This window comes from Heptranchias perlo, unplaced genomic scaffold (assembly GCF_035084215.1).
Source record: "Heptranchias perlo isolate sHepPer1 unplaced genomic scaffold, sHepPer1.hap1 HAP1_SCAFFOLD_1236, whole genome shotgun sequence".
NCBI classification, from domain to species: domain Eukaryota; kingdom Metazoa; phylum Chordata; class Chondrichthyes; order Hexanchiformes; family Hexanchidae; genus Heptranchias; species Heptranchias perlo.
Genome location: NW_027138468.1, coordinates 5,480 through 32,622, shown reverse-complemented (window position 1 = coordinate 32,622; position 27,143 = coordinate 5,480). Strand labels below are relative to the sequence as shown.

Genomic DNA, 27,143 nt, shown 5'->3' with positions numbered 1-27,143 from the left:
ATGACGGTAAGTTTGCCATATGAGGAGGTGCCTCTCTCAAAGGTTAAAGTTCCCACGCCTGCTTGTGCTGTGTTGATATCACTGTTCCATTTCTCTTGCAGATGCTGAGGCTGTGGATTTCTGTCGTGTTCTTTCTCACCCGAGTCAATGGTAAGGAACCAGGAAACGTTTCTTAAAGGATTGGCGATATCGTACCATGTGACACGTACTGTAGCGATGTTATACCATGTGACACGTACTGTAGCGATATTATACCATGTGACACGTACTGTAGCGATGTTATACCATGTGACACGTACCGTAGCGATATTATACCATGTGACACGTACCGTAGCGATATTATACCATGTGACACGTACCGTAGCGATATTATACCATGTGACACGTACTGTAGCGATGTTATACCATGTGACACGTACTGTAGCGATGTTATACCATGTGACACGTACCGTAGCGATATTATACCATGTGACACGTACTGTAGCGATGTTATACCATGTGACACGTACCGTAGCGATATTATACCATGTGACACGTACCGTAGCGATATTATACCATGTGACACGTACTGTAGCGATGTTATACCATGTGACACGTACTGTAGCGATATTATACCATGTGACACGTACCGTAGCGATATTATACCATGTGACACGTACCGTAGCGATATTATACCATGTGACACGTACCGTAGCAATATTATACCATGTGACACGTACTGTAGCGATGTTATACCATGTGATATGCTCCCCTCATATTGCACCATGTGATTCAAACTGCAGTAGTTTTATTAGACAGAATATTACGAGTACAGGACGCACTGTGTATATCGTGTTGGATTTCTCATTGATTCTGCTTTCTCTCCTCTCCTGTCGACATCACATTTCTGTGAAGCTGAGACCGTTTGCTACGATAGACTTGGCTGTTTCCCAGATGGATATCCATGGACGGGGACAAAGGAGAGGCCCGTTACCAGGACCCCCTGGAGCCCTGAGCAGATCAATACGCGCTTCCTACTGTACACGAGGCTCAACCCAGACAATTATCAGGTAAGGACAACTTCACCCAGGCCCACCTGGCAAAGACGATCACCAGAGGCAGAGAAACAACGAGCAGAAACTAGTGTATGGAGTGTATGTAAAGTGACATAATGCGAAACACTACATTTTGGTGCAGTACAGGGGGACCGCTGCACTGTCGGAGGGTCGGTACTGAGGGAGCGCCGCACTGTCGGAGGGTCAGTACTGAGGGAGCGCCGCACTGTCGGAGGGTCAGTACTGAGGAAGTGCTGCACTGTTGGAGGGTCAGGACTGAGGGAGCGCCATGCTGTTGGAGGGTCAGTACTGAGGGAGTGCTGCACTGTCGGAGGGTCAGTACTGAGGGAGCGCCGCGCTGTCGGAGGGTCAGTACTGAGGGAGTGCTGCACTGTCGGACGGTCAGTACTGAGGGAGTGCTGCACTGTTGGAGGGTCAGTACTGAGGGAGCGCTGCACTGTCGGAGGGTCAGTACTGAGGGAGCGCTGCACTGTCGGAGGGTCAGTACTGAGGGAGCGCTGCACTGTCGGAGGGTCAATACTGAGGGAGTGCTGCACTGTTGGAGGGTCAGTACTGAGGGAGCGCTGCACTGTCGGAGGGTCAGTACTGAGGGAGCGCTGCACTGTCGGAGGGTCAGTACTGAGGGAGCGCCGCGCTGTTGGAGGGTCAATACTGAGGGAACGCTGCACTGTCGGAGGGTCAGTACTGAGGGAGTGCTGCACTGTCGGAGGGTCAGTACTGAGGGAGCGCTGCACTGTCGGAGGGTCAGTACTGAGGGAGCCCTGCACTGTCGGAGGGTCAGTACTGAGGGAGTGCTGCACTGTCGTTTTACAGCCAATGAAGTACTTTTGAAGTGTAGTCACTGTTGTAATGTAGGAAATGCGACAGCCAATTTGCACACAGCAAGATCCCACAAACAGCAATGTGATAATGACCAGATAATCTGTTTTTTAGTTATGTTGGTTGAGGGATAAATATTGGCCAGGACACCGGGGAGAACTCCTTCAAAATAGTGCCATGGGATCTTTTAAGACCACCCGAGTGGAGCCTCACTTTAACGTCTCATCTGAAAGCCCCTCCAACAGTTCGGCACTCCCTCAGTACTGACCCTCCGACAGTGCAGCGCTCCCTCAGTACTGACCCTCCGACAGTGCAGCGCTCCCTCAGTACTGACCCTCCGACAGTGCAGCGCTCCCTCAGTACTGACCCTCCGACAGTGCAGCGCTCCCTCAGTACTGACCCTCCGACAGTGCAGCGCTCCCTCAGTACTGACCCTCCGACAGTGCAGCGCTCCCTCAGTACTGACCCTCCGACAGTGCAGCGCTCCCTCAGTACTGACCCTCCGACAGTGCAGCGCTCCCTCAGTACTGACCCTCCGACAGTGCAGCGCTCCCTCAGTACTGACCCTCCGACAGTGCAGCACTCCCTCAGTACTGACCCTCCGACAGTGCAGCGCTCCCTCAGTACTGACCCTCCGACAGTGCAGCGCTCCCTCAGTACTGACCCTCCGACAGTGCAGCGCTCCCTCAGTACTGACCCTCCGACAGTGCAGCGCTCCCTCAGTACTGACCCTCCGACAGTGCAGCACTCCCTCAGTACTGACCCTCCGACAGTGCAGCACTCCCTCAGTACTGACCCTCCGACAGTGCAGCACTCCCTCAGTACTGACCCTCCGACAGTGCGGCGCTCCCTCAGTACTGCACTGGGAGTGTCGGCCTGGATTTTGTGTTCAGGTCTCTGGAGTGGGATTGAACCCACGACCTTCTGACTCAGGGGTGAAAGGGTGACCCGCTGAGCCACAGCTGACACTTGGTCTGGGTTTCTTCCACTGCCATTTAAATGAGAAACATAGGAACAGGAGGAGGCCATTCAGCCCATCGAGCCTGTTCCACCATTCAATTAGATCACGGCTGATCTGTATCTTAACTCCATTTACCCGCCTTGGTTCCATTTCCCTTAATCCCCTCACCCAACAAAAATCGATCAATCTCAGTTTTGAAATTTTCAATTGACCCCCAGCCTCAACAGCTTTCTGGGGTAGAGAGTTCCAGATTCCCACTCCCCTTTGTGTGAAGAAGTGCTTCCCGACATCACCCCTGAACGGCCTGGCTCTAATTTTAAGGTTCTGCCCCCTTGTTCTGGACTCTCCCAAACAGAGGAAATAGTTTCTCTCCATCTACCCTATCAAATCCTTTAATCATCTTAAACACCTCGATTAGATCACCCATTAATCTTCGATACTCGAGGGAATACAAGCCCAGTCTCTGCAACCTGTCCTCATAATTTAACCCTTTTAGCCCCGGTATAATTCTGGTGAATCTGCGCTGCGCCCTCTCCAAGGCCAATATATCCTTCCTGAGGTGCGGTGCCCAGAACTGAACACAGTCTCTCCGGACGGGGGTCTGACCAGAGCTTTATATAAACTGTAATATAACTTCCACCCCTGTGTATTCCAGCCCCGAGGGTCGAGTCCAATGGTTCCTGGAACTTACACAGATTTATCAGCCCAAGAACCGAAAGATCATGTGACAAGTGATGCGTCCTTGACTGTACATTATTCAAATGAAGGGAATAGTTTGCTCTGTTTCTGAACCTGTTTCTTTCCTTCCTGTGCTTTTGTCTCTGTTATTTATTTAGGAAATTAGCGGGACAAGTCCTGCAACTGTCGCTGTCTCCAACTTCACCTTCGATCAGAAGGCTGTCTTTGTGATCCACGGATATTTGGAAAATGGAGATGCCAGCTGGGTTATGGATCTGTGCAAGGTATGGACTGTGTATCTGTGCAGGGTACGGGCTGTGTATCTGTGCAGGGTATGGACTGTGTATCTGTGCAGGGTATGGACTGTGTATCTGTGCAAGGTATGGACTGTGTATCTGTGCAGGGTATGGACTGTGTATCTGTGCAGGGTATGGACTGTGTATCTGTGCAGGGTATGGACTGTGTATCTGTGCAGGGGGTGGACTGTGTATCTGTGCAGGGTATGGACTGTGTATCTGTGCAGGGTATGGACTGTGTATCTGTGCAGGGTATGGACTGTGTATCTGTGCAGGGTATGGACTGTGTATCTGTGCAGGGTCTGGGCTGTGTATCTGTGCAGGGTACGGACTGTGTATCTGTGCAGGGTACGGACTGTGTATCTGAGCAGCGGGTGGGCTGTGTATCTGTGCAGGGTATGGACTGTGTATCTGTGCAGGGTCTGGGCTGTGTATCTGTGCAGGGTCTGGGCTGTGTATCTGTGCAGGGTCTGGGCTGTGTATCTGTGCAGGGTCTGGGCTGTGTATCTGTGCAGGGTATGGACTGTGTACCTGTGCAGGGTACGGGCTGTGTATCTGTGCAGGGTACGGGCTGTGTATCTGTGCAGGGTATGGACTGTGTATCTGTGCAGGGTATGGACTGTGTATCTGTGCAGGGTCTGGGCTGTGTATCTGTGCAGGGTACGGACTGTGTATCTGTGCAGGGTCTGGGCTGTGTATCTGTGCAGGGTACGGACTGTGTATCTGTGCAGGGGGTGGGCTGTGTATCTGTGCAGGGTATGGACTGTGTATCTGTGCAGGGTATGGACTGTGTATCTGTGCAGGGTATGGACTGTGTATCTGTGCAGGGTCTGGGCTGTGTATCTGTGCAGGGTACGGACTGTGTATCTGTGCAGCGGGTGGGCTGTGTATCTGTGCAGGGTATGGACTGTGTATCTGTGCAGGGTCTGGGCTGTGTATCTGTGCAGGGTACGGACTGTGTATCTGTGCAGCGGGTGGGCTGTGTATCTGTGCAGGGTATGGACTGTGTATCTGTGCAGGGTATGGACTGTGTATCTGTGCAGGGTCTGGGCTGTGTATCTGTGCAGGGTATGGACTGTGTATCTGTGCAGGGTACGGACTGTGTATCTGTGCAGGGTCTGGGCTGTGTATCTGTGCAGGGTCTGGGCTGTGTATCTGTGCAGGGTACGGGCTGTGTATCTGTGCAGGGTCTGGGCTGTGTATCTGTGCAGGGTATGGACTGTGTATCTGTGCAGGGTATGGACTGTGTATCTGTGCAGGGTACGGACTGTGTATCTGTGCAGGGTATGGACTGTGTATCTGTGCAGGGGGTGGGCTGTGTATCTGTGCAGGGTACGGGCTGTGTATCTGTGCAGGGTACGGACTGTGTATCTGTGCAGGGTCTGGGCTGTGTATCTGTGCAGGGTACGGGCTGTGTATCTGTGCAGGGGGTGGGCTGTGTATCTGTGCAGGGTCTGGGCTGTGTATCTGTGCAGGGGGTGGGCTGTGTATCTGTGCAGGGTCTGGGCTGTGGCCGCTCTGTCAGCCGGTCACTGTCACGTTCCTCTCCTTGCAGCCGTTGTGTGAAGGCCCTCTCCCACCGTGAAGTGATTCATTCAAACCCCAATTTTAACTTGGGGTGGGAATCGGGTGGGTGAGCAGGGGGTCACGGAGGGTAGCCAACCTTCCTGACCCCAGTGGAGTGAGACCCGGGAGACTGGAACGCACCTGCATGCCCCCCGGATGGCGTCCGCCTGGAACTGACGGGAAGTGGGAGCTGGGAGCGGACAGTCAGGTGAGAGGAGGCCACCCCCAGGGACTGAAGGAACGGTCCCCCCCTCACCCAGGGGAGGGTTACCAGGAGCACCTCACAATTGGTTGAGGTGGGAAGCCCGGGATTGGGGAGGCCTGAACTATCTTTGTAGAGCCCAGAGGAGAATTCCTGCTCCTTCTGGCCCCACTAAGAGAGTCAGGAGAAGGTAGGAAGGCTCGGCCTCTTTGGGTAACCTCTGACTCTGATTCCTCTTCCCGCTTGCTTGACCTGGCGGGAAAGGCAGACTTCGTCTCCCCGCTCAGGCCCGTGGTCAAACTGGGGCCTGATGACCACCCTTGTTATATGTTAATGATCCCGTCCCCAGGATTTGAGGCAGGGTCGCTGTGAGGCCAAATCAGTGGGCAGATATAAGATTGCCACGAGCAGAATTCAGGAGGAGGAATTTCTGTACAGGGAGTGGTGAGAATGCGGAACTCGCTGCCACAAGAAAAGATTAAAGCAGAAAGCACACGCATTTAAGGGGAGGCTTGATGTATACACGAGGGAGAAGGGAATAGAGGGATATCGGGGGCGGGGGGAGGGAGGGTGGGAAGAGGTAATTAGAGTGGGAAGAGGCTCCTGTGGAGTATAAGTGCTGGCATAGACCAGTTGGGACGAATGGCCTGTTTCTGTGCTGTACATTCTGTGTAGTTTTGTGATCCCCACGGTGGGTGCTGGGAAATGGTGAGGTCACCAAATTACTGGGAACCATGGGTAAAGACTCACTCTGGGTAAAGTCTCACTCTGGGTAAAGTCTCACTCTGGATAAAGTCTCACTCTGGATAAAGTCTCACTCTGGGTAAAGACTCACTCTGGGTAAAGACTCACTCTGGGTAAAGACTCACTCTGGATAAAGTCTCACTCTGGGTAAAGTCTCACTCTGGATAAAGTCTCACTCTGGATAAAGTCTCACTCTGGGTAAAGACTCACTCTGGGTAAAGACTCACTCTGGGTAAAGTCTCACTCTGGGTAAAGTCTCACTCTGGGTAAAGACTCTCTGGGTAAAGACTCACTCTGGGTAAAGTCTCACTCTGGGTAAAGACTCACTCTGGGTAAAGTCTCACTCTGGGTAAAGACTCACTCTGGGTAAAGACTCTCTGGGTAAAGACTCACTCTGGGTAAAGTCTCACTCTGGGTAAAGTCTCACTCTGGGTAAAGACTCACTCTGGGTAAAGACTCTCTGGGTAAAGACTCACTCTGGGTAAAGTCTCACTCTGGGTAAAGACTCACTCTGGGTAAAGTCTCACTCTGGGTAAAGACTCACTCTGGGTAAAGTCTCACTCTGGATAAAGTCTCACTCTGGGTAAAGACTCTCTGGGTAAAGTCTCACTCTGGATAAAGTCTCACTCTGGGTAAAGTCTCACTCTGGGTAAAGACTCACTCTGGATAAAGTCTCACTCTGGGTAAAGACTCTCTGGGTAAAGTCTCACTCTGGATAAAGTCTCACTCTGGGTAAAGTCTCACTCTGGGTAAAGACTCACTCTGGGTAAAGACTCACTCTGGGTAAAGTCTCACTCTGGGTAAAGTCTCACTCTGGATAAAGTCTCACTCTGGGTAAAGTCTCACTCTGGGTAAAGACTCACTCTGGGTAAAGTCTCACTCTGGGTAAAGACTCACTCTGGGTAAAGTCTCACTCTGGATAAAGTCTCACTCTGGGTAAAGACTCTCTGGGTAAAGTCTCACTCTGGATAAAGTCTCACTCTGGGTAAAGACTCTCTGGGTAAAGTCTCACTCTGGATAAAGTCTCACTCTGGGTAAAGTCTCACTCTGGATAAAGTCTCACTCTGGGTAAAGACTCTCTGGATAAAGTCTCACTCTGGGTAAAGTCTCACTCTGGATAAAGTCTCACTCTGGGTAAAGACTCACTCTGGGTAAAGTCTCACTCTGGGTAAAGACTCACTCTGGGTAAAGTCTCACTCTGGGTAAAGACTCACTCTGGGTAAAGTCTCACTCTGGATAAAGTCTCACTCTGGGTAAAGACTCACTCTGGATAAAGTCTCACTCTGGATAAAGTCTCACTCTGGGTAAAGTCTCACTCTGGGTAAAGACTCACTCTGGGTAAAGTCTCACTCTGGATAAAGTCTCACTCTGGGTAAAGACTCTCTGGGTAAAGTCTCACTCTGGGTAAAGTCTCACTCTGGGTAAAGACTCTCTGGGTCAAGACTCACTCTGGGTAAAGTCTCACTCTGTTTTCTTCCCTTTGAGGCGATTCTGCGAGTGGACAATGTGAACTGTATTTGCGTTGACTGGAGGGGAGGGTCTCAATGTCCGTTCAGCCAGGCTGCTCAGAACATCCGTGTAGTGGGGGCAGAAATCGCATATTTCCTTGATGTTCTGGATGTAAGTAATAATCACTACCAATCACCCTATAGAACAGGGGGGAATAATCTAATAGAACAGGAGTAATCACCCTATAGAACAGGAGTAATCACCCCATAGAACAGGAGTAATCACCCTATCGAACAGGAGTAATCACCCTATCGAACAGGAGGGGAATAATCTGATAGAACAGGAGTAATCACCCTATAGAACAGGAGTAATCACCCCATAGAACAGGAGTAATCACCCTATCGAACAGGAGTAATCACCCTATCGAACAGGAGGGGAATAATCTGATAGAACAGGAGTAATCACCCTATAGAACAGGAGTAATCACCCCATAGAACAGGAGTAATCACCCCATAGAACAGGAGTAATCACCCCATAGAACAGGAGGGGAATAATCTGATAGAACAGGAGTAATCACCCTATAGAACAGGAGGGGAATAATCTGATGGAGCACGAATGATCACCTTACATAATACGTGTGAGAATCCTATTGAGCAGAAGTAATCACCTTATAGAATAGGGGTAATCACCCTATAGATGAGGGGTAATAACCTCACCAAACAGGGCAATGCTCTTATTATATGTAACAATCCTTATTGATTGGGTCAAAAGACCCACATGGTTTTTGATTAGACCACCAGATAAGTCATGTACCCTGGAACTCGATTGTAAGTGGTTGGATGAGGAGATGATGGGGCATTGGCCAAATGCAATGAGCCATATGGTCCCATTAGAGACAGGCGATCTTCACCCCTCTATCTGGGCTGGATTTGAATCCTGCTCCCAGGGTGTTCTAAAGTCACGTTAGATTGAATTGAGAGGGGATTCACACAGAGATTTGGATAGCTCTTCCCTTTGAACTACGAAATTAACTTCAGATATCTGTCGATTTACCTACCTGCTTCTCTTTTTCTGTCCCAGAGCAACTACAATTATACCTTGCCTGATGTGTACCTGGTGGGACATGGTCTGGGTGCACACACTGCAGGCGAAGCAGGCAGACGAAGGCCAGGCATTGCTCGCATTACTGGTGAGTCATTCTATCCACACACCCAGTATTAGGTCAACCTGGTGTTTGAATGGGAGTCAAAGAGAAGGCGTTTGGCCCAATGGAATCCCATATAATGGGAGTCAAAGAGAAGGGGTTTGGCCCATTCAAATACTATTCAATGGGAATTAATGGGGTAGGTTCGATCTATTGGGATACTATTCAATCATTGGGATTCTACGCAATGGGAATAAATGGGAAGGGGCTCAGTTAGCAATCTGGGATTAAACCCCCTTTCTGTGATGTCTATGAATATTCTAGTGAAGATCTCGAAAAGCAATTCACGGATAACTGACTGATGCCAGAATTGTTCCACAGGGCTTGATCCCGTCGAGCCGTACTTCCAGAACACTCCAACTGAAGTCCGACTGGATCCCACTGACGCATCATTCGTTGATGTGATTCATACGGATGGCTCGTCTCACATCCTAAGTATTGGTAAGTGCTATCGCTGAAATATTCAACAAATGAGATACCTAGGCAGGGGCGACAGTATAAGGTTATTGGACTTACACCAGAGGCAAGATAGGGCCACTGAGGCAATATTGGGTCATTGGTACTGTAACAGGGGCAGTATAGGGCCACTGGGCTTGTAACAGGGACAGTTTAAGGCTGCTGGGCTTGTAACAGGAGCAGTGTTTCTGGCCACTGAGCTTGTAACAGGGGCAGTATAGGGCCACTGGGATTGTAATAGGGGCACTATAGGGCTACTGAGCTTGTAACAGATGCAGTATAGGGCCACTGGGCTTGTAACAGAAGCAGTACAGGGCCATTGGGCTTGTAACAGGAGCAGTATAGGGCCACTGGGCTTGTAACAGGGGCAGTATAAGGCCACTGGGCTTGTAACAGGAACAGTGTAAGGCCACTGCACTTATAACAGGCAATATAAGGCCACTCAGCTTGTAACAGGGGCAGTATAGGACCACTGGGATTACAACAGGGGCAGTATAGGGCCACTGAGCTTGTAACAGGAGCAATAAAGGGCCACTGGGCCTGTAACAGGGCCATTATAGGGCCACTGAGCTTGTAACAGGGGCAATATAGGGCCACTGAGATTGTAACAGGGGCAGTATAGGGCCACTGAGATTGTAACAGGGGCAGTATGGGGCCACTGAGATTGTAACAGGGGCAGTATAGAGCCACTGAGATTGTAACAGGGGCAGTATAGGGCCACTGAGATTGTAACAGGGGCAGCATAGGGCCACTGAGCTTGTAATAGGGGCAGTATAGGGCCACTGAGATTGTAACAGGGGCAGTATAGGGCCACTGAGCTTGTAACAGGGGCAGTATAGGGCCACTGAGTTTGTAACAGGGGCAGTATAGGGCCACTGAGCTTGTAACAGGGGCAGTATAGGGCCACTGAGCTTGTAACAGGGGCAGTATAGGGCCACTGAGTTTGTAACAGGGGCAGTATAGGGCCACTGAGCTTGTAACAGGGGCAGTATAGGGCCACTGAGATTGTAACAGGGGCAGTATAGGGCCACTGAGCTTGTAACAGGGGCAGTATAGGGCCACTGAGCTTGTAACAGGGGCAGTATTGGGCCACTGAGTTTGTAACAGGGGCAGTATAGGGCCACTGAGCTTGTAACAGGGGCAGTATAGGGCCACTGAGCTTGTAACAGGGGCAGTATAGGGCCACTGAGTTTGTAACAGGGGCAGTATAGGGCCACTGAGCTTGTAACAGGGGCAGTATAGGGCCACTGAGATTGTAACAGGGGCAGTATAGGGCCACTGAGCTTGTAACAGGGGCAGTATAGGGCCACTGAGTTTGTAACAGGGGCAGTATAGGGCCACTGAGTTTGTAACAGGGGCAGTATAGGGCCACTGAGTTTGTAACAGGGGCAGTATAGGGACACTGAGATTGTAACAGGGGCAGTATAGGGCCACTGAGATTGTAACAGGGGCAGTATAGGGCCACTGAGCTTGTAACAGGGGCAGTATAGGGACACTGAGATTGTAACAGGGGCAGTATAGGGACACTGAGATTGTAACAGGGGCAGTATAGGGCCACTGGGCCTGTAAATTAAGAGATGAATCAAAATCATGAAGGATCTAGACAGAGTAGATAGAGAGAAACTGTTCCCATTGGCGGAAGGGTCAAGAACCAGAGGACATAGATTTAAGGTGATTGGCGAAAGAACCAAAGGTGACATGAGGAAAATCATTTTTTCTGGAATGCACTGCCCGAGGGGGTGGTGGAGGCAGATTCAATCATGGCCTTCAAAAGGGAACTGGATAAGTACTTGAAAGGAAAAAATTTGCAGGGCTACGGGGAAAGGGCGGGGGGAGTGGGACTAACTGGATTGCTCTTGCATAGAGCCAGCACGGACTCGATGGGCCGAATGGCCTCCTTCCCTGCTGTAATCTTTCTATGATTCCATGATTCTATGATGTGATGAGTCTTTACTTGAACACAGTGAAGTTGCAGGAAGGAGGAAGAGTTGTGGGATTGGGGAATAGGAGATCAGCAGGAACAAGAGAGGAAAGTCCTGTCCATAGAATAATGGGACAAGAAAGATTGTGAGAGAAGGCGAGAGGGAGAGAAAGGGTGAGAGAGAGTGAGTGAGACAGAGAGAGAAAGAGCAAAAGAGAGAGAGAGAGACAGGGAAAGTGCAAGAGAAAGAGAGAGAGCAAGAGAGAGAGATGAGAAAGATTGGGAGAGAGAGAGAGAGAGAGCGAGAGAGAGAGAGAGGACGTAATTGCTCTGGAGAGAGTGCAGAGAAGATTTACAAGAATGTTGCCGGGGCTTGAAAATTGCATCTACGAGGAGAGATTGGATAGGCTGGGGTTGTTTTCCTTGGAGCAGAGGAGGCTGAGGGGAGACTTGATTGAGGTGTACAAAATTATGAGGGGCCCAGATAGAGTAGACAGGAAGTACCTGTTTCCCCTAGCGGAGAGTTCAAGAACTAGGGGACACAGATTTAAGCTGATTGGCGGAAGGATTAGAGGGGACATGAGGAAAAACTTTTTTACCCAGAGGGTGGTGGGTGTATGGAATTCGCTGCCCGAATTGGTGGTAGAGGCAGGGACCCTCAACTCTTTTAAAAAGTACCTGGACCTGTACCTAAAGTGCTGTAAGCTGCAGGGCTACGGACCGGGTGCTGGAAGGTGGGATTAGAATGGGCATCTGGTTGTTCTTCGAGCCGGCGCGGACACGATGGGCCGAATGGCCCCCTTCTGTGCTGTATCTTTTCTATGGTTCTATGGTTCTAGAAGTTGGAGGCTAGAGGTGAGAGGATCATGGCCTTTCTGTTATGGGAGTGTGAGGGAGGGGGTGTCTCTCCATGGACCACTCTCATTGCCTGCCTCCTGTCGCAGGATTTGGGATGTACCAGGCCTGTGGACATGTCGACTACTACCCAAACGGGGGAGAGAATATGCCAGGCTGCTCCAAGAACATCCTTTCAACCATTTTGGACATCGATGGGATCTGGACAGGTGGGTGGTGTGAATGTTACTTAGACACGTGCCACTGGTGGGAATGAAACTCCCCACAGCACGCAGGGTATCGTTTAAAGGAAGACCGTCCTGTGTCGGGTGTCCCTACAGGGAGTGGGACGGTGTCCGGTGTTTCTATAGGGAGTGGGACGGTGTCCGGTGATTCTATAGGGAGTGGGATGGTGTCCGGTGATTCTATAGGGAGTGGGACGGTGTCCGGTGTTTCTATAGGGAGTGGGATGGTGTCCGGTGATTCTATAGGGAGTGGGATGGTGTCCGGTGATTCTATAGGGAGTGGGATGGTGTCCGGTGTTTCTATAGGGAGTGGGATGGTGTCCGGTGATTCTATAGGGAGTGGGATGGTGTCCGGTGTTTCTATAGGGAGTGGGACGGTGTCCGGTGTCTCTATAGGGAGTGGGATGGTGTCCGGTGTCTCTATAGGGAGTGGGACGGTGTCCGGTGTCTCTATAGGGAGTGGGATGGTGTCCGGTGTTTCTATAGGGAGTGGGACGGTGTCCGGTGATTCTATAGGGAGTGGGACGGTGTCCGGTGTTTCAATAGGGAGTGGGACGGTGTCCGGTGTTTCTATAGGGAGTGGGACGGTGTCCGGTGTTTCTATAGGGAGTGGGACGGTGTCCGGTGTTTCTATAGGGAGTGGGACGGTGTCCGGTGTTTCTATAGGGAGTGGGATGGTGTCCGGTGTTTCTATAGGGAGTGGGATGGTGTCCGGTGTTTCTATAGGGAGTGGGATGGTGTCCGGTGTTTCTATAGGGAGTGGGACGGTGTCCGGTGTCTCTATAGGGAGTGGGATGGTGTCCGGTGTTTCTATAGGGAGTGGGATGGTGTCCGGTGTCTCTATAGGGAGTGGGATGGTGTCCGGTGTCTCTACAGGGAGTGGGACGGTGTCCGGTGTTTCTATAGGGAGTGGGATGGTGTCCGGTGTTTCTATAGGGAGTGGGATGATGTCCGGTGTTTCTATAGGGAGTGGGATGGTGTCCGGTGTTTCTATAGGGAGTGGGATGGTGTCCGGTGTTTCTATAGGGAGTGGGACGGTGTCCGGTGTCTCTACAGGGAGTGGGACGGTGTCCGGTGTTTCTATAGGGAGTGGGACGGTGTCCGGTGTTTCTATAGGGAGTGGGACGGTGTCCGGTGTTTCTATAGGGAGTGGGACGGTGTCCGGTGATTCTATAGGGAGTGGGATGGTGTCCGGTGTCTCTATAGGGAGTGGGATGGTGTCCGGTGTTTCTATAGGGAGTGGGATGGTGTCCGGTGATTCTATAGGGAGTGGGATGGTGTCCGGTGTCTCTATAGGGAGTGGGATGGTGTCCGGTGTTTCAATAGGGAGTGGGACGGTGTCCGGTGTCTCTATAGGGAGTGGGATGGTGTCCGGTGTTTCTATAGGGAGTGGGATGGTGTCCGGTGTTTCTATAGGGAGTGGGACGGTGCCCGGTGATTCTATAGGGAGTGGGACGGTGTCCGGTGTTTCTATAGGGAGTGGGACGGTGTCCGGTGTTTCTATAGGGAGTGGGACGGTGTCCGGTGATTCTATAGGGAGTGGGACGGTGTCCGGTGTTTCTACAGGGAGTGGGATGGTGTCCGGTGTTTCTATAGGGAGTGGGATGGTGTCCGGTGTTTCTATAGGGAGTGGGATGGTGTCCGGTGTCTCTATAGGGAGTGGGACGGTGTCCGGTGTTTCTATAGGGAGTGGGACGGTGTCCGGTGTCTCTATAGGGAGTGGGACGGTGTCCGGTGTCTCTATAGGGAGTGGGATGGTGTCCGGTGTTTCTATAGGGAGTGGGACGGTGTCCGGTGATTCTATAGGGAGTGGGATGGTGTCCGGTGTTTCTATAGGGAGTGGGACGGTGTCCGGTGTCTCTATAGGGAGTGGGATGGTGTCCGGTGTCTCTATAGGGAGTGGGACGGTGTCCGGTGATTCTATAGGGAGTGGGACGGTGTCCGGTGTTTCTATAGGGAGTGGGACGGTGTCCGGTGTCTCTATAGGGAGTGGGATGGTGTCCGGTGATTCTATAGGGAGTGGGATGGTGTCCGGTGTCTCTATAGGGAGTGGGATGGTGTCCGGTGTCTCTATAGGGAGTGGGACGGTGTCCGGTGTTTCTATAGGGAGTGGGACGGTGTCCGGTGTCTCTATAGGGAGTGGGATGGTGTCCGGTGTTTCTATAGGGAGTGGGATGGTGTCCGGTGATTCTATAGGGAGTGGGATGGTGTCCGGTGTTTCTATAGGGAGTGGGACGGTGTCCGGTGTTTCTATAGGGAGTGGGACGGTGTCCGGTGTTTCTATAGGGAGTGGGACGGTGTCCGGTGTCTCTATAGGGAGTGGGACGGTGTCCGGTGATTCTATAGGGAGTGGGACGGTGTCCGGTGTTTCTATAGGGAGTGGGACGGTGTCCGGTGTTTCTATAGGGAGTGGGATGGTGTCCGGTGTCTCTATAGGGAGTGGGATGGTGTCCGGTGATTCTATAGGGAGTGGGACGGTGTCCGGTGTCTCTATAGGGAGTGGGATGGTGTCCGGTGTTTCTATAGGGAGTGGGATGGTGTCCGGTGTTTCTATAGGGAGTGGGATGGTGTCCGGTGATTCTATAGGGAGTGGGACGGTGTCCGGTGTCTCTATAGGGAGTGGGACGGTGTCCGGTGTTTCTATAGGGAGTGGGACGGTGTCCGGTGTTTCTATAGGGAGTGGGATGGTGTCCGGTGTTTCTATAGGGAGTGGGATGGTGTCCGGTGATTCTATAGGGAGTGGGACGGTGTCCGGTGATTCTATAGGGAGTGGGACGGTGTCCGGTGTCTCTATAGGGAGTGGGACGGTGTCCGGTGTTTCTATAGGGAGTGGGACGGTGTCCGGTGTTTCTATAGGGAGTGGGATGGTGTCCGGTGTTTCTATAGGGAGTGGGACGGTGTCCGGTGTCTCTATAGGGAGTGGGATGGTGTCCGGTGTTTCTATAGGGAGTGGGACGGTGTCCGGTGTTTCTATAGGGAGTGGGACGGTGTCCGGTGTTTCTATAGGGAGTGGGACGGTGTCCGGTGTTTCTATAGGGAGTGGGACGGTGTCCGGTGTTTCTATAGGGAGTGGGACGGTGTCCGGTGTTTCTATAGGGAGTGGGACGGTGTCCGGTGTTTCTATAGGGAGTGGGACGGTGTCCGGTGTTTCTATAGGGAGTGGGACGGTGTCCGGTGTTTCTATAGGGAGTGGGACGGTGTCCGGTGTTTCTATAGGGAGTGGGATGGTGTCCGGTGTCTCTATAGGGAGTGGGATGGTGTCCGGTGTTTCTATAGGGAGTGGGACGGTGTCCGGTGTCTCTATAGGGAGTGGGATGGTGTCCGGTGTTTCTATAGGGAGTGGGATGGTGTCCGGTGTTTCTATAGGGAGTGGGATGGTGTCCGGTGTTTCTATAGGGAGTGGGACGGTGTCCGGTGATTCTATAGGGAGTGGGATGGTGTCCGGTGATTCTATAGGGAGTGGGACGGTGTCCGGTGTTTCTATAGGGAGTGGGATGGTGTCCGGTGATTCTATAGGGAGTGGGATGGTGTCCGGTGATTCTATCGGGAGTGGGATGGTGTCCGGTGTTTCTATAGGGAGTGGGATGGTGTCCGGTGATTCTATAGGGAGTGGGATGGTGTCCGGTGTTTCTATAGGGAGTGGGACGGTGTCCGGTGTCTCTATAGGGAGTGGGATGGTGTCCGGTGTCTCTATAGGGAGTGGGACGGTGTCCGGTGTCTCTATAGGGAGTGGGATGGTGTCCGGTGTTTCTATAGGGAGTGGGACGGTGTCCGGTGATTCTATAGGGAGTGGGACGGTGTCCGGTGTTTCAATAGGGAGTGGGACGGTGTCCGGTGTTTCTATAGGGAGTGGGACGGTGTCCGGTGTTTCTATAGGGAGTGGGACGGTGTCCGGTGTTTCTATAGGGAGTGGGACGGTGTCCGGTGTTTCTATAGGGAGTGGGATGGTGTCCGGTGTTTCTATAGGGAGTGGGATGGTGTCCGGTGTTTCTATAGGGAGTGGGATGGTGTCCGGTGTTTCTATAGGGAGTGGGACGGTGTCCGGTGTCTCTATAGGGAGTGGGATGGTGTCCGGTGTTTCTATAGGGAGTGGGATGGTGTCCGGTGTCTCTATAGGGAGTGGGATGGTGTCCGGTGTCTCTACAGGGAGTGGGACGGTGTCCGGTGTTTCTATAGGGAGTGGGATGGTGTCCGGTGTTTCTATAGGGAGTGGGATGATGTCCGGTGTTTCTATAGGGAGTGGGATGGTGTCCGGTGTTTCTATAGGGAGTGGGATGGTGTCCGGTGTTTCTATAGGGAGTGGGACGGTGTCCGGTGTCTCTACAGGGAGTGGGACGGTGTCCGGTGTTTCTATAGGGAGTGGGACGGTGTCCGGTGTTTCTATAGGGAGTGGGACGGTGTCCGGTGTTTCTATAGGGAGTGGGACGGTGTCCGGTGATTCTATAGGGAGTGGGATGGTGTCCGGTGTCTCTATAGGGAGTGGGATGGTGTCCGGTGTTTCTATAGGGAGTGGGATGGTGTCCGGTGATTCTATAGGGAGTGGGATGGTGTCCGGTGTCTCTATAGGGAGTGGGATGGTGTCCGGTGTTTCAATAGGGAGTGGGACGGTGTCCGGTGTCTCTATAGGGAGTGGGATGGTGTCCGGTGTTTCTATAGGGAGTGGGATGGTGTCCGGTGTTTCTATAGGGAGTGGGACGGTGCCCGGTGATTCTATAGGGAGTGGGACGGTGTCCGGTGTTTCTATAGGGAGTGGGACGGTGTCCGGTGTTTCTATAGGGAGTGGGACGGTGTCCGGTGATTCTATAGGGAGTGGGACGGTGTCCGGTGTTTCTACAGGGAGTGGGATGGTGTCCGGTGTTTCTATAGGGAGTGGGATGGTGTCCGGTGTTTCTATAGGGAGTGGGATGGTGTCCGGTGTCTCTATAGGGAGTGGGACGGTGTCCGGTGTTTCTATAGGGAGTGGGACGGTGTCCGGTGTCTCTATAGGGAGTGGGACGGTGTCCGGTGTCTCTATAGGGAGTGGGATGGTGTCCGGTGTTTCTATAGGGAGTGGGACGGTGTCCGGTGATTCTATAGGGAGTGGGATGGTGTCCGGTGTTTCTATAGGGAGTGGGACGGTGTCCGGTGTCTCTATAGGGAGTGGGATGGTGTCCGGTGTCTCTATAGGGAGTGGGACGGTGTCCGGTGATTCTATAGGGAGTGGGACGGTGTCCGGTGTTTCTATAGGGAGTGGGACGGTGTCCGGTGTCTCTATAGGGAGTGGGATGGTGTCCGGTGATTCTATAGGGAGTGGGATGGTGTCCGGTGTCTCTATAGGGAGTGGGATGGTGTCCGGTGTCTCTATAGGGAGTGGGACGGTGTCCGGTGTTTCTATAGGGAGTGGGACGGTGTCCGGTGTCTCTATAGGGAGTGGGATGGTGTCCGGTGTTTCTATAGGGAGTGGGATGGTGTCCGGTGATTCTATAGGGAGTGGGACGGTGTCCGGTGTTTCTATAGGGAGTGGGACGGTGTCCGGTGTTTCTATAGGGAGTGGGACGGTGTCCGGTGTCTCTATAGGGAGTGGGACGGTGTCCGGTGATTCTATAGGGAGTGGGACGGTGTCCGGTGTTTCTATAGGGAGTGGGACGGTGTCCGGTGTTTCTATAGGGAGTGGGATGGTGTCCGGTGTCTCTATAGGGAGTGGGATGGTGTCCGGTGATTCTATAGGGAGTGGGACGGTGTCCGGTGTCTCTATAGGGAGTGGGATGGTGTCCGGTGTTTCTATAGGGAGTGGGATGGTGTCCGGTGTTTCTATAGGGAGTGGGACGGTGTCCGGTGATTCTATAGGGAGTGGGACGGTGTCCGGTGTCTCTATAGGGAGTGGGACGGTGTCCGGTGTTTCTATAGGGAGTGGGACGGTGTCCGGTGTTTCTATAGGGAGTGGGATGGTGTCCGGTGTTTCTATAGGGAGTGGGATGGTGTCCGGTGATTCTATAGGGAGTGGGACGGTGTCCGGTGATTCTATAGGGAGTGGGACGGTGTCCGGTGTCTCTATAGGGAGTGGGACGGTGTCCGGTGTTTCTATAGGGAGTGGGACGGTGTCCGGTGTTTCTATAGGGAGTGGGATGGTGTCCGGTGTTTCTATAGGGAGTGGGACGGTGTCCGGTGTCTCTATAGGGAGTGGGACGGTGTCCGGTGTTTCTATAGGGAGTGGGACGGTGTCCGGTGTTTCTATAGGGAGTGGGACGGTGTCCGGTGTTTCTATAGGGAGTGGGACGGTGTCCGGTGTTTCTATAGGGAGTGGGACGGTGTCCGGTGTTTCTATAGGGAGTGGGACGGTGTCCGGTGTTTCTATAGGGAGTGGGACGGTGTCCGGTGTTTCTATAGGGAGTGGGACGGTGTCCGGTGTTTCTATAGGGAGTGGGACGGTGTCCGGTGTTTCTATAGGGAGTGGGACGGTGTCCGGTGTTTCTATAGGGAGTGGGATGGTGTCCGGTGTCTCTATAGGGAGTGGGATGGTGTCCGGTGTTTCTATAGGGAGTGGGACGGTGTCCGGTGTCTCTATAGGGAGTGGGATGGTGTCCGGTGTTTCTATAGGGAGTGGGACGGTGTCCGGTGATTCTATAGGGAGTGGGATGGTGTCCGGTGATTCTATAGGGAGTGGGACGGTGTCCGGTGTTTCTATAGGGAGTGGGACGGTGTCCGGTGTTTCTATAGGGAGTGGGACGGTGTCCGGTGTCTCTATAGGGAGTGGGACGGTGTCCGGTGTTTCTATAGGGAGTGGGACGGTGTCCGGTGATTCTATAGGGAGTGGGACGGTGTCCGGTGTCTCTATAGGGAGTGGGATGGTGTCCGGTGATTCTATAGGGAGTGGGATGGTGTCCGGTGTTTCTATAGGGAGTGGGATGGTGTCCGGTGTTTCTATAGGGAGTGGGACGGTGTCCGGTGTCTCTATAGGGAGTGGGACGGTGTCCGGTGATTCTATAGGGAGTGGGATGGTGTCCGGTGTCTCTATAGGGAGTGGGATGGTGTCCGGTGTTTCTATAGGGAGTGGGACGGTGTCCGGTGTTTCTATAGGGAGTGGGATGGTGTCCGGTGAATAGGGTGGGGGTGTCCGGGTGGGTGGGAGTGGTGTCGGTGATTCTATAGTGGGTAGTGGGATGGTGTCGGGTGTTTCTAGGGGGGGGATGGTTGTCGGTGTTAGGTGGGAGTGGGATGGTGTCCGGTGTTTCTATAGGGAGTGGGATGGTGTCCGGTGTTTCTATAGGGAGTGGGATGGGTGGTCCGGGTGGTATTCGGTATAGGGAGTGGGACGGGTGTCCGGTGTCTAGGGAGTGGGATGGGTGTGGATGTGTCCGGTGTTCTATAGGGGAGTGGGAGGGTGTGGGGGTCGGTTCTAGTGGGAGTGGGATGGTGTCCGGTGTTTTCTATAGGGGAGTGGGGATGGTGTGTCCGGTGTTTCTATAGGGAGTGGGATGGTGTCCGGTGTTTCTATAGGGAGTGGGATGGTGTCCGGTGTTTCTATAGGGAGTGGGATGGTGTCCGGTGTTTCTATAGGGAGTGGGATGGTGTCCGGTGTTTCTATAGGGAGTGGGACGGTGTCCGGTGATTCTATAGGGAGTGGGACGGTGTCCGGTGTTTCTATAGGGAGTGGGACGGTGTCCGGTGTTTCTATAGGGAGTGGGATGGTGTCCGGTGTTTCTATAGGGAGTGGGATGGTGTGGGTGTCTCTATAGGGAGTGGGATGGTGTCCGGTGTTTCTATAGGGAGTGGGATGGTGTCCGGTGTTTCTATAGGGAGTGGGACGGTGTCCGGTGTTTCTATAGGGAGTGGGATGGTGTCCGGTGTTTCTATAGGGAGTGGGATGGTGTCCGGTGTTTCTATAGGGAGTGGGACGGTGTCCGGTGTTTCTATAGGGAGTGGGACGGTGTCCGGTGTTTCTACAGGGAGTGGGACGGTGTCCGGTGTTTCTACAGGGAGTGGGATGGTGTCCGGTGATTCTATAGGGAGTGGGATGGTGTGGGTGTCTCTATAGGGAGTGGGATGGTGTCCGGTGATTCTATAGGGAGTGGGACGGTGTGGGTGTCTCTATAGTTCCTCATCCATTCCCATGGTTTTCCCGGAATCCCCAGTTTCACCAGCCGCCTTTCACGTGGAACTTTATCAAACAGCCTTTTGAAAGTTGAGATAATCCCACAACACTGGGGCTCGTTCAGCTACAAAATAAACGGTGACAGTAGAACAAAGTGAGCCAGGTACAAACGAGTAAAAGGAAAAATTAGGGCTTATCTCTGAGTCAGAAGGAGCAGGATTCGAACCCTCACTCCAGACACTCCCGGGGAGTGGAGACCGGAGCTCCAGACAGTCCCGGGGAGTGGAGACCGGAGCCCCAGACAGTCCCGGGGAGCGGAGACCGGAGCTCCAGACAGTCCCGGGGAGCGGAGACCGGAGCTCCAGACACTCCCGGGGAGTGGAGACCGGAGCTCCAGACAGTCCCGGGGAGTGGAGGCCGGAGCTCCAGACAGTCCCGGGGAGCAGAGACCGGAGCTCCAGACAGTCCCGGGGAGCGGAGACAGGAGCTCCAGACTGTCCCGGGGAGTGGAGACAGGAGCTCCAGACAGTCCCGGGGAGCAGAGACCGGAGCTCCAGACAGTCCCGGGGAGCAGAGACCGGAGACCAGACAGTCCCGGGGAGCGGAGACAGGAGCTCCAGACTGTCCCGGGGAGTGGAGACAGGAGCTCCAGACAGTCCCGGGGAGCGGAGACCGGAGCTCCAGACAGTCCCGGGGAGCGGAGACCGGAGCTCCAGACAGTCCCGGGGAGCGGAGACCGGAGCTCCAGACTGTCCCGGGGAGTGGAGACCGGAGCTCCAGACAGTCCCGGGGAGCAGAGACCGGAGCTCCAGACAGTCCCGGGGAGTGGAGACCGGAGCTCCAGACAGTCCCGGGGAGCGGAGACCGGAGCTCCAGACAGTCCCGGGGAGCGGAGACCGGAGCTCCAGACAGTCCCGGGGAGCGGAGACCGGAGCTCCAGACAGTCCCGGGGAGCGGAGACCAGAGCTCCAGACAGTCCCGGCTCCGGCTCTGAATCCCAGGTTGACGTCCAGCGGGATTCTCGTGTCCGATGGGTGTGGGTGGCCCCCCCTCATTTTATGGGTTGTGGGAGCCCCGAAAACCCTCCCCCCGGATAGGACCAACCCCCCGACTGGTATAAAGGGGGTTATGGAGGAGTGTCCACGTCACGGCCTGTCAGACTGTTAATCAGCCTGTGAATCCTCTCACTACTTCACACTATTCTCTGAGGGGAGAGTTGCGAAAACATGAAAAATCGACATCGTTTTAAACCCCTCGATCGATCACCATTAACCGGGGAATGAAACCCAAGTTTACCAGGTGATGATGACTGAACTTTCTCGAAGGCTGGTCCAGCCTTTGTAAAGTTTACTGTCCCCTTTAAGCAGGGTGAAATACTCCCTCCCGCTCCTTCACGAGGCAAGGAAGCCTCTGATTCTCTTTCTCATTTCTATCTCGCTGTCGCCTTGCCAACAGGACCCGAGATCAAACCATCCTCTCGGTCGATTAAAGTCACACCTGATTAAATATGAAACAGAAATGGAAATTTTACTTTGCTTCCCACAGGTACAAAGAACTTTCTCTTCTGCAACCATTTCCGTGCGGTTAAATATTTTTCGGAGAGTTTAAAGTCACCGGATGGTTTTGTGGCCTATCCCTGTGGCAGTGACAAAGAGTTTAAGGCAGTAAGTACAACATGAGCAATGCACTCCGGCCACATCTGTACCCGTCGCAGCGTCCATTGATCGAATAAAATATCCAGGAACCACAGATAGACCCTCACCATTAGACACGAGCCCACACAATGGGATTCAGAATTACTGTTTACATTAAATTTGGTTGCAGTCTTTCTTTGTGCTCATGAAACTATCAAGAGGGGGTAACAGTACAAAAATCAAACACTCCCGGGGCAGGTACAGCACGGGTTAGATACAGAGTAAAGCTCCCTCTACACTGTCCCATCAAACACTCCCAGGGCAGGTACAGCACGGGTTAGATACAGAGTAAAGCTCCCTCTACACTGTCCCATCAAACACTCCCAGGGCAGGTACAGCACGGGTTAGATACAGAGTAAAGCTCCCTCTACACTATCCCATCAAACACTCCCAGGGCAGGCACAGCACGGGTTAGATACAGAGTAAAGCTCCCTCTACACTGTCCCATCAAACACTCCCAGGGCAGGTACAGCACGGGTTAGATACAGAGTAAAGCTCCCTCTACACTGTCCCATCAAACACTCCCAGGGCAGGTACAGCACGGGTTAGATACAGAGTAAAGCTCCCTCTACACTATCCCATCAAACACTCCCAGGGCAGGCACAGCACGGGTTAGATACAGAGTAAAGCTCCCTCTACACTGTCCCATCAAACACTCCCAGGGCTGGTACAGCACGGGTTAGATACAGAGTAAAGCTCCCTCTACACTGTCCCATCAAACACTCCCAGGGCAGGTACAGGGTTAGATACAGAGTAAAGCTCCCTGTTTCTGATACTTTAACATATACAGAGTCTGTTTCTTCATCATTCAGCATTGAGCAAGTTTCAGACTGCAAGCCTCCTCGCTGCCACGAGGTGGTGCCAGTGAGCTTTCAAATACTTCACAATACAAAACTGTGTCCAAAAACTTTGACCCGGTTCAGCACAATTTGAAATGTTTCCAATCCCACTCGGTGCTTGGAACACATCCACTCTGCACTACCCTGCACTATCCTGCACTACCTTGCACTATCCTGCACTACCCTGCACTACCCTGCACTATCCTGCACTACCCTGCACTATCCTGCACTACCCTGCACTATCCTGCACTACCCTCCATTCTACTTGGGACACTCGGTGATGTACTTGATTGTGCGGCCGAACAGGCACGAGAGGCTGAATGACCACACCCGTGTTTCTACCTAATACAGAAAAACTGTTCAGTTAAAATTGAGGGAATGGCCTGTGGGCCCCTGTCCGTGAGTCAGGCGGCTGTAATTGAACCCTTCCCGCGGGGGGAGCTGCCTGTGGGGGTGGGGGAACAGTCCCCGGCAGCTCCTCCCAATTGTGGCACTCCTCAGGCCTCCGTCATTGGACGCTGGGATTGTTCCGTGCACCAATTGGCCTAAAGGAATTTCTAGGCCAGAGACGTTTAAGAATGGGGGAAGTTTTCTGCACATCAGGCCCAAGGAAAAATCCCCATCAAATTTGCCGACAGGAGTGATGGTGATTTGACAATGCTGACTAACGAAGAATTGTGTTTTGACCCAGGGGGAATGTTTTGCGTGTCCGTCTGATGGGTGTCCAACCATGGGATACAACATTGGGACGTATCGAGTACCAGCTGGGTTTCTGCATCAGAGGTTCTACCTCAACACTGGAGAATCCAGCCCCTTTGCACGTGAGTGGTGAGCTGGCCCGGGAAGCTCTGTCGATCTTCACACTCAGTCCTGCCTGACTTTCAGTGTGGATGGAGTGAGTAAATCTGACCCTTTTCCCTGGACGTCTTGTGGGACAGATCATAAGACGAGGGACCAGAGAGACACAAGAGTGATTGGGCCAATGTGCAGGGTACAGTCAAAAGAAGTAAAATGGGCCTTGGATTAAACTTTCTGCTGAAAGGATTCTGATCTCAAAAAGCGCAGATCCCAGAGCAGCCCCAACAAATCTCACATCCAACTCAACACATCAATGTCTAAAATCTGCCACAACATCCCAACAACACAACTATCCCAACATGGCAACCACCCCCAGCTCTATCGCTATGAACATAGAAACAGGAGGAGGCCATTCAGCCCCTCAAGCCTGTTCCTCCATTCAATTGGATCATGGCTGATCTGTACCTTAACTCCATTTACCTGCCTTGGTTCCCTATCCCTTAATCCCCTCACCCAACGAAAATCGATCAATCTCAGTTTTGAATTTTTCAATTGACCCCTGGCCTCAACAGCTTTTTGGGGGAGAGAGTTCCAGATTCCCACTCCCCTTTGTGTGAAGAAGTGCTTCCCGACATCACCCCTCAACGGCCTGACTCTAATTTTAAGGTTCTGCCCCCTTGTTCTGGACTCCCCCCACCAGAGGAAATAGTTTCTCTCCATCTACCCTATCAAATCCTTTAATCATCTTAAACACCTCAATTAGATCACTCCTTAATCTTCGATACTCGAGGGAATACAAGCCCAGTCTCTGCAACCTGTCCTCATAATTTAACCCTTTTAGCCCCGGTATCATTCTGGTGAATCTGTGCTGCACCCCCTCCAAGGCCAATATATCCTTCCTGAGGTGCGGTGCCCAGAACTGAACACAGTCTCTCCGGACGGGGGTCTGACCAGAGCTTTATATAAACTGTAATATAACTTCCACCCCTGTGTATTCCAGCCCCCTTTGAGATAAAGGCCAACATTCCATTAGACTTTTTAATTCTTTTTTTGACCAACTCACAAACTCCTTTCTCACCTTTCTTGCCCCACAGTTTGGCGATATCGTGTGTCCGTAAAACTCGCTGGCTCCCATTCTGTGTCCGGAGTCTTGAACATCGCCTTATATGGAACCAAGGGGAACACACGGCAGCACGAGATCACAAAGTGAGGCACTGCAGCGTTCACAAGTTCAACACCTTTATTATAACATCACTTTATTAACATATTCATCTCTATTATCTAAATATTCAGTCCCTTTATTAAAATATTCTGTCCCTTTATTAAGTAATTCAGTGCTTTATTACAACATTACAACTTTTGTTAAAATATTCAACCCCTTAATTGAAATATTTCACCTTTTTATTATGTAGTTTGATCCCTTTATTATAATATTTTATGCTGATGTGGGCCGTGTTGCCGCATTGGGCACGAGTGGAGCTCGATCCATTTGCCGAGGAACTGGGCAGTTCACTGGGTCAGACACTGACCTTTCACCTCGGAGGCCTGGGTTAAAATAAAAGTGGTGAATTAAATAGGGGAATCCTTTCATAAGAACATAAGAAATAGGAGCAGGAGTAGGCCACTCGGCCCCTCGAGCCTGCTCCGCCATTCAATCAGATCATGGCTGATCTTTGACCTCAACTCCACTTTCCCGCCCGATTCCCCATATCCCTTGATTCCCCTCGAGTCCAAAAATCTATCGATCTCAGTCTTGAATATACTCACCGACTGAGCATCCACAGCCCTCTGGGGTAGAGAATTCCAAAGATTCACAACCCTCTGAGTGAAGAAATTCCTCCTCATCTCAGTCTTAAATGTCTGACCCCTTGTCCTGAGTCTATGCCCCCTAGTTCCAGACTCTCCAGCCAGGGGAAACAACCTCTCAGCATCTACCCTGTCAAGCCCCCTCAGAATCTTATATGTTTCAATGAGATCACCTCTCATTCTTCTAAACTCCAGAGAGTATAGGCCCATTCTACTCAACCTCTCCTCATAGGACAACCCTCTCATCCCAGGAATTAATCTAGTGAACCTTCATTGCACCGTCTCTAAGGCAAGTATATCCTTCCTTAGATAAGGAGACCAAAACTGTACACAGTACTCCAGGTGAGGTCTCACCAAAGCCCTGTACAATTGTAGTAAAACTCCCTTACTCTTGTACTCCAACCCCCTTGCAATAAAGGCCAACGTGCCATTTGCTTTCCTAATTGCCTGCTGTACCCTTGTGCTAACTTTCCTTTTTCTTTATCTAGAGCTAAACTCCGCCCGGGAAGGACATACTCTGCTTTTATTGACGCAGAGTTAGACTTGGGGGAAGTCACCAGTGTGAAGTTTCTGTGGGACAACAATGTGGTAAATGTATTTCACCCTCGGCTCGGAGCTGCGACCATCACCCTGGAGCGAGGGAACGACCACACCAGGTCAGTGAAGAAGATCAAGAGCTGCTTTCTGTCTTTGGATTGTCTGTGAAGGGAGGTTGTGATGGGAATGATTTGAGGGGAGTGGGGGGGGGAAAGGATAGTTTCAGTCTCGGAGGAAGTGGAGCACGGCTCAGTTTGGTAACCTCTGATTCAGAGGCTGAACCCTGACTTTAGCACATAATCTGGGCCACCAGGAGAGAGAGAGAGAGAGAATGCTGCACTGTCAGTGGTGCTGTGCTTCAGATGGTCCTGCTGTCTGTACTGGGGTTGGTGTTCTGGAAGGCTGGGATCAAACGGGCTTTGGGGAATTCCTCATGTGAACTTACTTCCTGAATCCTAGCCTAGACATTCTCAGTCACAAGACGCAGTCACAAGAACGCTCCAATCCCTGCTCTGTTTTCTCCCTCTCACAGCTTCCAGTTTTGTGGGGACCAGACCGTTAGAGAGAAGACCCTGCAAACTCTCACTCCCTGCGCCAACTAGGAAACTGATCTGAGCCACATTGATCTACTGGGACTCGACTGAAGAGCTATTGGTCAGAGGATCAAAATCTGCACTCAAATTCCCAGAGTTCCAACCAGAATGCTTCTGGGGACAGATGTGGAAAATTGGTAATCTGGGGGAGGGGGGTGGGGGGGTAATAAGGAGCATCACTTCCGCAAGGGGGGTGGTTTACCCCGGTCTGTGCTTGGGGACCACTAATATCCAGGAATTGGCTACTCCGAGGTGACCCAGTGCAGACACAGGGAGAATTCCACTTAACGGAGGCTGACTCAATCTTCAGTCATCTTCACCAGCTTGGATCAGGGCTGCTGTAACAAACAAATAAAGAATCTGCTTGTTCATTGA

At 52.2% G+C, this 27,143-nt stretch overlaps 1 protein-coding gene across 1 annotated transcript; it reads left to right on the top strand.

Moving 5' to 3' along the window:
* On the top strand, positions 1 to 26,893 carry LOC137308222 (inactive pancreatic lipase-related protein 1-like). The gene is made up of 13 exons (XM_067977068.1): positions 1 to 6; positions 102 to 150; positions 895 to 1,049; positions 3,672 to 3,797; positions 7,807 to 7,941; positions 8,851 to 8,959; positions 9,296 to 9,415; positions 12,296 to 12,415; positions 22,047 to 22,165; positions 23,726 to 23,855; positions 24,927 to 25,038; positions 26,127 to 26,294; positions 26,708 to 26,893. Exons 1-13 carry the CDS (start codon positions 1 to 3, stop codon positions 26,775 to 26,777), a joined length of 1,419 nt encoding a protein of 472 aa, XP_067833169.1. The 3' UTR covers positions 26,778 to 26,893.
* Positions 26,894 to 27,143: the final 250 nt, after the last annotated feature.